At 39.0% G+C, this 13,231-nt stretch overlaps 1 protein-coding gene across 1 annotated transcript in view; it reads left to right on the top strand.

Annotated features, from left to right (window-relative positions):
- The window catches only part of LOC139726620 (E3 ubiquitin-protein ligase COP1-like), a 60,837-nt gene that overhangs the window by 33,000 nt on the left and 14,606 nt on the right, over positions 1–13,231 (top strand). Inside the window, exons 6-7 of the mRNA XM_071637609.1 lie at positions 1,011–1,079; positions 3,552–3,656. Of these exons, the coding sequence (XP_071493710.1) occupies positions 1,011–1,079; positions 3,552–3,656 (174 nt within the window). The remainder of the gene's footprint in view (positions 1–1,010; positions 1,080–3,551; positions 3,657–13,231) is intronic.

The following is a 13,231-nucleotide window of genomic DNA, read 5'->3' as shown; positions in this document are numbered from 1 at the left end:
TCATGACTATTTGCAACTGATTGTTCCTTTGTTTCTTCCTTTCTTTCTCTATTCAACCTATACAATGGGTAGTTATCTGTTGAGTTGCCATGTACAGTGTATATCATTGTTCCATGCAGTGATATGACTATTTCACATACAAAAGATGTAGGGTTCTAATTTACATGTACCTCTGAGAGAGTCTGCTCTCTGCAAGATTTACTAGGAAAACATCTTTAACATTTACTGTGAAAGTGGAAATTTTTGCGGTGTTGAAATTTTCGCACATTTCGCGCAACCAGAAACTAGCGCGAAAATAAAAACACACGAATATTTTTGATTGCCATATGTTCCTGTGCATGATGTCTCAATTCCGCGGAATTAAAAACTCGGGAAACTCTTCTTACCCGGCCGAGCGCGAAAAATTAGTACGCAAAAATATCCACTTTTATACAGTATTTGGATGCAGCTTGGTTTTGTAATGTTGCATTTTTGTTTGTTTTGGTGCTATAGAAGAACTTTTTTTTTCAGGATAGCTGCAGTAGACTTGACAACATCCTAGAAACTTTGTTTATATGAGGTGTTTTTTTTTTTAAAGAGAACAAAAAAATATGTGAAGTGAGGATTGAAAAGTCTTCATGTATATAGTTTATCTTTTATACCTCAGGACCTAGATTATTAATGGCCGTACCATAATATGAATGGACAGGGCCTCAGGGTCATTAATTTCACATGAAAGAAGCAATCAGATACTACATTACAGCTAAATTATGACTAGATTTTACAGAATAAGATTACGTTACGAAGCAAGAAAAGTGTGAAGACAATATGTGTGTCATTCTTCGCACATCAATGATTTCAAGCTTTGCAAAACTGTGAATACATGTTTGCATCCATCCGGTGATATGTTTGAGCACTGTTTGCTTAGAATGTCATACTGATTAACTGAGATTGGACAAGATGTAGCAACAAGAAATGAAGAATGCACACCAGTATGAAAGAGTCTTTATTCATTCCCTGCATCTTTTCAGGACAATCAGGTAGCGCAGATCCAAATTCTAAAGGACTTCCTTGATGAAGCAAAACGGAAAAAGCAAGAGGTAAGGATATAAACGCTCCAAAGCCTAAATATGTGTGAGTTTGATATGTACATGTACAGCTGTATATTCAAAAGAACCGACAGAATGAAATAATCAGAGATTATAGGAGAGCCAAACTTGTAAAGATTTGAAGGATGTATTTTATCCTCTTCCTGCAGAAGTGTTGATGACTAAAATCTTTTGAAGTCATGTGAAATTTCATATGGTGTGGCTTTCTTGCTGAAAGTCCTATTTCTACCACTCTGATTGTCTGAATATACTCTCTGTTTGATGCTACAAAAGACATCTCGGAGCTGGAATGGGATTGCACTTTATGCATCTCTGTGTCCAGTGTCTGGGAATGGGTTGTTGACCATCACCGTTGACCTTGCTGGTGGGCACCCAGCGATGTGAGCAGGTCATCCATTGTTGTCTTGGTCACCTCAATATGGGAGGCTGGCTCAATATATCTTCCTTTAATATTTAAGAAAAAACGGAACCTGAAGAATATATTGTGTGAACCTTGTGAAATATTATGATTGTAAATTGAATTTTGTGATTTATATTTCCAGAGAAGACATCTTTATTATTAAGTTACAGTTAGATTGCCAAAGGCACATTGTAAATGAGTCTTGATTATTTGGAATGCTTACAAGCTGTCCACCATTAGCCATTCAACGAGGTTCATGGTCAGAAGTAAAGGGTTCGGAGGTAGTTCACCAGGCCAAGAAAGAGGGCATTTATGCTTGTCCTTTATTCTATCTGCAATATTTACTTGTCTTCTTATCTGCTTAATATCAAGGTTTCCTCATTGATACTTACAAAGCACATAGAATGCCCATGTGCCTTACCTGAAGAAATTATCAAAGAAATCTATCCATAGTGTATTTGCGTATAACACTGCCCTCTCTTTGTTCTCACCAAAGGCAATGTATATCAATCTGTCATCGTTTTGTCACCCAAGTAATGCACTAGTGTAATTCATGTCATTTTTAAAGTCACATTTGATGATGTTGTGATTCCATGTAATTAGATTCAGTATTTTTTTTTTCCACTACTAATACCATTTCAAGACGGATCAGCTTGTGAAGGAATGAGACATGTAAATATAATTTATTATATCAGGAGGGACTTTCCTCTCGGGAAGCATCTTTTGGCTTCTGCCCAACATACTGTAATTGATTCACTTTTGTCAGGATTCAAGTCTTGTTGATTGATGAAGAAAAAAAATCAGATAGTTCGATGTTGTTGATAAGGAAGGTCCTATTCAATCCAAGGTGATGGAGGCTTTGTGACCTTGTATCAAAATTGCAGGATTTCCACCTGTAGGAAAATGACGGGGTGGGGTACAAGCAGGTGGCGTGGAAGAAACACGAGGGCAATAACCACACTGTACAAAGTTCAGGGATTTCAGCCAATGAGATGTTAATCGCAAACTTGGATACAGGAATTATTTATGTAGTGTTGTTGTTTCCACCCTTTTCAAGATTTTCCACTTTAAGTCAGATTCCTTGACCACTACCCTATCAACTGCCTCTTGCTTAAAGATGATATAGGAACAGATCATATTTATTGAAATAATGTCCAGATCATATTCATATCATGGTATGGACAAAATTTCTCTGTATATTGTATGTTAGGGCTACTGTTATGTTGATATTTTTGTGGGATTAATTTTTACACCAAGTGGCTCCAAAACATATTTATTATAGCAGATTCTTGAATTTGCTCTACACAATTGTGCTCCCATTCAAAATGTACAGCGAAAATTGTGGAGATATTTGAACGGGATTAAGAATTCACGCTTGCCAAAAGTAGTGCGAAATTAATGTACCATGACAATTTCTGTGTCTACAGTAGACATGTCGCCATGCATGAATGGTACTTGCACACTGCATGTGTGTGCCTCATATGTTTCATATTTTGTTTTATTAGTGTTTATTTGAATCTATATTGATGTTTAGCCAAACTGTGGACCACCACAACCAAAGAGTAGCATTTGTGCATTTCTGTGCTGCCAGTGCAACAGTCAAGTCTGGTCATAACTGTCAAAGCTACACATAGGAAATTGATGAAAAATTCCCTTTTGATAAAGCCACTGGCAGCCAGTTTAGAGCAGTGCTATTAACACTCCATAGCAGAAATCTGCCACAGGTATTACAATACCAAGCTGCAGCCGGTCAGAGCAGTGGGAAACCAAACACGTCACACAGGGGCATCATCTGTAGCTACCTCTGTACTTTGACAACCATGTCCACAAGACCAGCAGTCTCTCTTTGATGTTGAGAGAGAGAGAGAGAGAGAGAGAGAGAAAAGAAAAGACCACGACAACAACAACTGAAGATCATCATTATTAAATATGTATGTCCAGCCTGCTGCAGTTTGAAGTCATAGACCCAACCATGATGCACCACGTATGACGTACCTGTGTTTAGTGCATGATGCATTACTTGCAACTTTCATGAGTGTGTTCCTCTCTTCTATACCCTCCAGCAACTCAGTGAGCTGACGTCACAAATGAAGCTCCTCGAAGACGACCTGAAGAGGATAGAAGAGAGGATGATAAAACAGAGGCATGCGTATAATGCCATGATGTCGGTAAGTCCACCAGTGCAAACGTTCTATTTGCTCGGAGGGTTGCTACAAGTTTGTGGAATTAATTTACAAATTCCACTTGTGTATCGCAACAAATCTGCACTTGCCAAATGTAATGTACTTATTTTGTCGTTGACTTAATCCTGATTTTAGTCTACATCTGCTGCTAGTCTCAAAAGTTCTAGGGTACATCTGTAGGCAGCCGATGATAAAAGTGTACATTTTGACACAAAATTCTGGGCATGTATTTCTCGTTTCAAGTCACATAAACTTATTCAGAAACACCAGTATAAAGCGCCATATGAATGCAGTTATTATTATTATTATCATCATCATCATCATCATCATCATCATCATCATCATTATTATTATCATTAAATTGTGTGACACATGCATGCACGCTGCATTCATATTTGTATTGTGAAGATAAATAAAGGTTCAGTGTATGCTTTATGACCAATGAAAGCTATTTCTCTCAGAAACTCTACATAGAGAAAGACCCATCAACTTAGTGCAGAAGCGGAAGAACAACTTCTCTGATCTTTTTACCATCATGAAATTCACAGGATTTACACTGTAAAGTAATACATAATAAACAGGCTTTCAAAAAAATGCAATTGGCCTAATTAGGATAAAATTGAAAAAAAAAAGAAGACATTTCCTTTTTTGCATGATCAATAATTTGCTATGCTGCAAATAGATCTACAGTGTGCTTATCCTTCCTATTTCAATATGCTGGATGGTGCTTGATAATCTGTGAATGTTTCTTCCTTGTGACACGGGAATAAGGGATTGTTTTTATCGTTTTAGGACAAAATAACATACTGTAAAAGTGGTTTCTTTCGCTGTGGTTTTGTTTTCGCGCTTTGAGGTTGAACTGCGAATTTAACATCACACGAAAGTGTTTTGAAAAGTCACGCGAAATTAACCACGCAAGGAAATGTTTTGAACTCGCCGCTTGTTACAACGCTTTTGCGCACATGCACACACGAAGATTCTGCGCATTGAGTGTATTGATGGTCAACACACACACAGCGATACCGTGCAATGTAGCCTGTACAAACATGTTATAAAGTACTCGAGAGACGGGATTTCAGGTAAGCCTGCATTTAATTTTAATTTCTATTTGATAAATAAAAGAATAATTGGATTATAGTTTGGGTTTTCATGTGCAAAATAAAACAGTTTTTGCCTACTGTTAATTCACAGATTTTGCTGACCGCGAATTTAAACACACGCGAAAAAGTCGGCACCGATGGAAATCGCGAAAGTATCTGTACGCGAAAAAAACCACTTATACAGTAATAATATCAATAATAATAAAGGACATTTATATTGCGCAGCTACTCATACTCTACTGCGCATTACAAAATGACATGCATACAAGAAATTCAAACAGAAAATACATTACTTCAAGAGATGACTTTTTAACCTGGCCTTAAACTCATTAATTGTAACTGCTTGTCTTACAAACAAAGGGAGATTATTCCATAATACAGGCTATATGTGTAAGTGAAGGGCACCTATTTGGTGTACAGAGTGTCAAGTACTACCACTTGCAGTACATTTACAGCCCAATTTCTCATTTGCAGTCCCATCTCTCTCTGAAGTGAAAAGTCACATGGTGTTGTCGATTTTCACATTTTCTGCAACTTGTTATGTTAGTAGTAGAATCTGCGCAAAGTGTGGTGAGGTATAGAACAGGCTCACTACCAGTATCTGTACGTGGACCAGCAATTTTTTTTCTTTTTTTTTCAATATGACACTGCACATTGTCCAGGACAATGATATTCCTGCAATCTGATATTGTGATTAGTTTATTCTGAGTGTGTTGTCATTACGCATACACCTCAAGAGGATGCACTGATGGTATTGTATTGTACATTTACAGTGTTATAGGTAGTCTGAGGCTAGAGACAGTGTATTGCATATGAGTGCCCCTGCAATAGCCTGTACAGATGTTCTTGTTCTGTTATGTTGCACTATAATGTTTGTTTGTTTTTTGTTGTTGGCTTTTTTTTTTTTGCCTTCCCATTACCTACAGAAATTTGTGGGTTCTGTACAAAGTTTTACAGAAATTTGGGATCTTGTAGAGGAAGGATGTAATAACAGTTGCTTTGATTTTGATGCTTTTGTAATGGTAGAACAGTTGTGAAAAATCAGCACGCGCTGTCTGGGACTCATTTCTTGAAAAGAAATCAAGGCAAATTTTGCCTTGTGCATGAATGTGACTTGTGACCCAGAGGTTTGAAGGTGCTTACTTTTCGGGTTTCAGGTCAGGTCGGCTATTTAAAGGGAGGCTGTAAAGTCTACCATCGATAAAAAATGCAAGGAACTGCCATTTGTGAATGCAAGAAAATGATGCTCTCTGATAAATGCCTGTGGTCATTGACCCTGGCATAGTATCTCACAGATATTGTAAATGTAGACTAACCACATATCGGTCGCAGAACCAAAACTGGCTTGTAGGCTACTGTAAAACGAGGAATGTTCGTGTGCATTTTAATTTCACGAATTTCGCGAAATCAAAATGCATGCAAAAGTTCTTGTCCACACGATATGCATTTAATGTTAGAGGCAACTGGCGAAAATGTCTTGCCGTGAAAAAAGTTGTCGGCTCCAATTCGTAAAGATTTCATTCCGCGAAAATATTGTGTTTTACAGTATTTTGTTATCTTTTCCTCACATTTTCATCTACTTGGACTGTCATTTATTGCTAAAGATATGATATAGCTGGTTTGTCTTCTTCATGACACGTGATTATCTGTGCTTCTTTAATCTAAAAAAGTCACATTTGCTCAGTGTTCTCAAAAAGCTGGTATTTACAAGGAAAAATTAGCCTTGAGCAGACAAACATCTCTTATCGAAGACACTAGCACTTTGTGTAATACAATGCACATTTGGGCAAGGGCCATGTTCTCTTCATAGGGAAGTGTCCAATATTCATTTTGGTTGGTTGTTGGGCTGGCACTTGCATTTTGGTTGCACTTGCCCATTGTACTAGGGGCAAGTACAATTTCCATCTGGGCAAGCAATTTTAGAGGATATGTATTTTAAGAGAAAACAAGGTGAAAGAAATAAAGGTTGCCCTTAGGGGCAAATGGTCCAGCAAACATAATTTGCAAAGAGCAGAATACATTGAATACTCCAAACACATCATTGTGGAGCTGGCAGCACTAAGATGTCTGTTGACATTGTATTTCACAGCCATTAATTTTTTTAACTTGGCATATTTTCATCAGCCATTATAGTGTACATGAAGATACTTGCATGTCACACCTAATAAGTAGGTAAATGCTTATCTGAGTAGCTCACTTTAAAGTGACTGATAATAGTCAAGACTTGGTCTTTTAGAGTATGAAAATAAATGTCACCTTTTCAAGTGTGCATGTACACACTCATGCCAACTCATTTTGACAGTTCCTTATAAATATCGCTCAAAACTCTAGTCTGTATTATAATCTTAGTTTAGAGGTCTATGCGTGTGGTAACAGTAAATAATGGGAAATTTTCCCTTACTTTATCGTGAGATGATCAATCCTAGCAATTTGTTTTCTTCTCTTTTTTTTTCAGTCTCCTGTTTTCGCCCTCCACTCCACATTATGTGCTAGGAAAATTTAGCTCAGTCTCAGTGTTGTCGACTGTTAGAGTAATGTAGTAAATTCAAATGTGGAGCAAAACGTACAGAGACATTTTTTTTTCCAATTTTAGGTACACATTGCAGATTGTAGTGTTCAGAATATTCATGGAAAAGCATACTTTGTTTTGTTCTGTTGGGTTTTTTTTTTTTTCAAGCATGCAAGTGATTTTAAAGATAAAAAATTCAGTGCTCGTCCAGTCTTATCCAGCTGATGTCTGAGAATGAGATCATGCATAGAGCAATAATTTTCAGTGATTTCTGATAACGCAATAAAGAGGAACAAAAAGCATTAAGTCAAAATGTTAATCATATGCAGAGATGAAATGGGCATTTTGGTCGCAAGCAGTGTTAGTGCCTTCTTAAAATCAAAACATCTTTGCTCAAATAAAGTAGATTCTGTTTGTACCAAATCCCAAATCAGATTCATCAAAGCTGCGATATAAATCCTTTACTAAATGCCTTCAAAATACTGGAGAGCAAAAAAAAAAAAAAAAAAGCCAGCCAGCTAATATCAAAACCCATGTGCTAAAGTGTATACCACATTTACAGAGCACACCATATGGCCATATCATATGGCAAGCTTGAATTACTTTGGGAGAACAGATTAAAGGGGTTGATCTTTTTGTTTCTTTTTTTTAAAATGCAGTAAACCCAGCATCAACCCCTGTGAGTGCATGCATTGATAGTATTCATGAATACAATACCTATCCCTGACACGGTGGAGCCTTTAGTCCACCCTATTTTTCCTTCTTTGGTTTTTGAATATGCTCAGTAACCCTAAATATAATACAATATGGATTTAAAAGTGAAGGGCATGTATGATAAACTAATCAACAGGGAAGGCAGTGTATCCATCGGTGAATTGGCCCCGCTCACTGGATGGTTGAGTGCAGCAATCAACTTGGTCTAGATATCATTGTTTCAGTTAATGCTGTTTCTAGGGTATCATTTCATTTCCTGTCCTTATTGCTCTCCCTCTCTTCCCCCTCTTTCTCTCTCAGAGAGAGATAGGGAGAGGGAGCAATAGAGGGAGATGTAAACAGGTTGCATGTCTGCAGCTTTTATTTGAAAGGAAAAAGATAAAAGAGAGGAAGAAGATGTTGAGGAAATGCGGCATAGACGGTGGAAAACATAGCGAGCTAAAAGCGTAGTGAGCGACGACGGTGAATGCGTCAAACTCTCTCTCGTGAATGTTGGTTTCCAGGATGTAGCTTCCACTCCCTTTCAGTCCTTCCCCTCTTTCCCTTTGACTGGCATTACTCGCTCAATGTCACAGCCTGCCCACGCTCGTCTATACAAAGTGGACAAAAAGCCCCCTCTTTGGTCACCGCAGCACTGAATCGGCTGAAGATCCCCGGCAGGAAACGAAGAACAATGCCGATGTCGATGTGAGGGAGGGAAGAAAGAAAGATTACTGTGTCCTCGGTGACTACGAGAGCTGGCTACTTATTTTCTGTGTTGTAAAATGAGGATGTCATGTGATTTTGTGTGCACATAAAGACTCAAGAAGCTCTTGCATGCACTTTGTTTATCAGCTGGTCCAGGTGTGTCTAATGTTTAACCATATCTCATGAATTCCCTTGTTGTCGAATGATATCACAACATTTTTATTTTTTACTCTAAGCTGTATCATTGTAACTCCAAATGCTCTTTCTAAGAGACAGTGGTTACAAGAACAGATCTTGCTTTGGGGCTGCAAATATTCATGGAGCATTAATAAGATCATGTACAAGTAAATTTATGGGCCGGTTGGAGCTACTTTTAATTGTGTAAAACTCCTTGCAAAACTCAAAATCATTAATCCTGCTTAATCTATTGAGGAAGGGCTAATTTTGCTATAACACGTACTTCCCATAGAAATCTACCCGAGTTTACTCGGGACTAGTCTTCAACAGGTTAAGTCCATTCATAGGTGAGGAGAATACCATGCCAGCTAGTTATCTGTATGCCAGGCAAGTCAGGCAGGACGGTGTTCAGCTGTCGTAAGCCTTGTGTCATCATGCCTCATGTTGCATGTACTTTTGTGATATTGTAAATTTCATACCATTGCTTAACCATTTTTGTTAAACAGTCATGAAAATGAGAGCAAGATAGTAGAGTTTCTGATGTCAAAAGGCACAAAAATGCTGTCATACTGATATTAAATGTCAAAGCTTGTCGCTTACAGATTCACCAATCCCAGAATTTACTTTTCACCCATTAGTTTCTTTCACCTCATGAATTCAAGTTGAATGAACTCCCCATTCGATCACAGATGAGGTTGTTTACACACAGCTGTAGTTGACCATCCCTTTGCTTAATTGTACACCACAGTTTGGCATTTAAAGTCAATTTGTAGAACTGTTCCTGTTTCTCTACTGACACATATATAGCCATGATTTGGAATAAATTTTAGCATCAAAATGGAGCACAAAACAGAGAACTGCATCTGACATTGCAGGACAATTTTACCCATACTCAAGAGATACAGATGGTAAAGGCACACTGTTCCGTACCGATTCACTGTCGCTTTGAGTTAGGCATTTGCACACTGGCACCTGTTCCCCCAGCATGCATTGAACTTTGTGGGTGACTTTTTGGAATTGTCATTTACCTGGCAGGGCCCATTTCTTTTTTTCAGTTATTTTCTATTTGTTTTTTAAGTCTCAATATATTTTTTTTTTTTTTTTTTTTTTTTTTTGGGGGGGGGTCCTCAATTGCAAATGCTATTGCATCCGTTTCCTAAAATTAAAGGTCTGATTGCATGCAATGTTATATTTTTGATGAGAAGCCTCATCAGACGGTCATTGAGAATCAATGAGGGCACTACGCTGCTAGGCAGTGTCCCTCTTGGGAATTCTCCATTGTGCTTCATATGAAACAGAAATGGGTCTCTCGTTTATGTAGTTCTGAATTAAAGCTGCACACAGGGCAGACATATTACATCAAAATAATCCATTGTCAAAATGTAATTTTTCTTCACACAAAACTAAATGGACCCATGGTACTGAAGCTTAGTAGCATATATGCCTGGCGCAGCCAAAGGTACATGTACTTTAAGCTACCCTGGTACAGAGAATACTTTTCTTTTCTGTTCAATTCAAACATGATATCTGAATGCGATGCACAATTTTTTTTTTTATATTTAGCTGACATGGGGCATTCATGAAATGAAATTTTTATGTTCTGCTGACAAGGGGCATTCATAAAATGAATTTTTAATGTTCTTGCTGGAGGACTTTTGCCATCTGATCTGATCAGGGGGGTGTTTCATCAACGTTTGTCAGCGCTGACAATTTCAGCAAAATCCTTGGTTTTGATTGGCTGAGATGCTCTGGTCACTGACTGTTACTATGGTGATTCAAGTTGTCAGCGTTGACAAACGATGATGAAACACCCCCCTGATCTGCTGTAGCATCTCCTCTGTACCAATATGAAAGGGAGATGCTGTACACATGATACCATCAAGTTCTACCACCAATATGCATCAGAATACACAGTGTCTTGCCTGCTTGGCATCAGCCACACAGAGAACCTCGGCAATAGCAAGTTTTTAAGGCCAAGCTTGTGAAACTTGGGACGTTCATTTCTAATGTCTGAGTAAGCCTGAAGGAAATTCAAGGTAGGGCTTTTCTTGGCAGAGAGTTAGCAGGGCAGCCATAATTCATTAGAATGAGCAAAGGAGTGAGATAGTGAGGTGAAGGGATTATAATGTCTGCTCATAGTCTGCTCAAGCCACCTGGCACTCCTGGGCTATTATGTTGACCTTTGGTACTCAAGGAAAACTTTCAATCTTCCTATGTACATGTATATATCTGTTTAATATATGACAAATTTACCTATTTATCACCCTCCCCCTTCAGCAGGAGGTGGGGTGTGACATCAGATAACTGCCTCTTTAATGTTTTACTAGTTTGTAGTAGCAAGAAAATTCATGATTTCTTGTATTTTCTTAAATAGAAAAGTAGCAGCCAAACATTTGCAAATTTGTTTTCGTATAAAGATGAAGCTTGACGCGGACAGTGTTAAAGTAACAGAACTTGGGGTTTGAAGGAAAGAGCTCGAGTTGAAATACAGGTGGTGGATTGTTTAGATAAGAAGAGAAGCAAAACATATAAAATATGAAAAACAAAAACCATGAGCTTTATTTGTCTCATGCCGCAGCCTTGTATCACAAACAATTTTATTTTAATACACTTCGAGAACCATAAAACTTCAGTCTGCGAAGCATAAAATTGATGTGCATACAATGATGATTGTAACAGGTTTGTGTTTGGCTTTGTGCACTGCCTGTGTCATGCTCAGGCCTAGCTCCTCAAGTACTAATGTACTTGGAGCCAATTCATCATGCTGAATAGCAATTTTCAGTCCCGAATTGTTTCTCCGCTACCTGCCACTCGGTGGTGATTCATGCATTCCTTGGTCACGTTAACGCCTGTTGGTGCGTGGAGCTAGCAGAAATGTGGCTTTGCAAGGTTGCGTAGTTGTGCCAAGAGGGAATTTCCCCTTCCCCCACTGCCAGATGTCTGTTCTCCCCCCCCCCCCCCCCCCCCCCCCCCTCCTCCCTCTCTCCCTCTCCCCATTTTTCTTTAGCTCACTTAACTCTGGCCTGTTTGTCTGTCTGGCCTGTCTGTCTGTCTGTCTGTCTGTCTGTCTGTCTTCATCCCTTTCTCCCTCTCCCCATCCCTCTTTCTGTTTGTTACAGCGAAAGCGCAAAGCTCATGTCCTTCACCCTGTACCCATCCCATAGCACCAAGAATTACGATTGTCTGAGACATCACTTTCATCATCATTGTAGTCTTAAAATACAGTCCCCTACAATTGAGTGCTCATATTAGCAGGCTATGGTGTTTTATGTGGGGGAACCTCTATACAAGAGCACTGTCAAGGCTTACATAGTGTAAGAGTTATGAAAATCAGACTTTTGGAATTCATGAAATGTTTGCCATGCTACCATGCTACAAAACCGTCAAAAGTGCTCTTAAAAGCATCGTCCTCATCATACTCATTTTCAAACAGAGCCACAGTTGTCAAGGGTATTCTTTGTCAGTTTTGAGGGCTGAATGATGTTGATGCATATTCCTAGAATCCTGGATAATTTGTACAGAAAGGGCCAGGCATTCATTGATGAGACATTTTCTTCTGAGAATTTAGTCTGAACTACATGTACCCTCATCATTAACCTGTTGGGGACAGGCTGATTTTACTGCAACACTCATTTCCCATAGACACCTAACCCAGTATTCTCAGGGACTAGTCTTCAATGAGTTAAGGCCTATTTGCAGGAATACTTCACAAGGGAGCTAGCATCATTGGCTGCGTCACCGGAACTTCAAAGGGAAGACTAGGTTGCTTCTGCATTTGCCACAGGAGGAAATTCCATCCCCCTTGTCCTGCTTTGTCTTCCATTGAGGGTGATTCAGTTTCCCGTCGTCAGATGTCATTTCTGGTGGGCCGTGGCATCCCAGGCAGAATGCATTGAACTCCTCCCTATAGCCCATGTGATTTGTGCCCCTCCTGCCCCCCATCATAACCCTACCCCTCAACTCTCAACCCCCACCCCTCCCCCATTTTTGTGGCCCAATTCCACCATGTCTTGTCCACCCATGGGGCATGAATGCATTCAGGCTCTTGTTCTCAAAAGGGACACCTCCCACGTCTCATAAGAGCAAATGCTTATTAAAACATTACATCATTGATGACATGGTATGATGTGCCTCATCTTACCGCTCTGTCCCATGCATGAAAATAGTGTAAAGACCTTGTTTTCACCACTACGAGGCCATCACAACCTACTGAACATTGTTGCTGCTGTCATGGAGAACTGCTGCAACTGGAGTACTGTACATTGTAGTTCAGCTTTTTGTAAACCCGCCAAACTTCTGCCAAATTTGATTTGAAATCACTGTTGAAATTGAAATTGAAAAGTATTAAAATCTCAACTCAGTAGCAGGGGAAT

Source organism: Diadema antillarum, unplaced genomic scaffold (genome assembly GCF_040938485.1).
Source record: "Diadema antillarum isolate AM-2024a unplaced genomic scaffold, OU_Dant_1.0 seq00000094_RagTag, whole genome shotgun sequence".
In the NCBI taxonomy this organism is placed as follows: domain Eukaryota; kingdom Metazoa; phylum Echinodermata; class Echinoidea; order Diadematoida; family Diadematidae; genus Diadema; species Diadema antillarum.
This window is presented reverse-complemented; position numbering and strand designations above follow the sequence as displayed.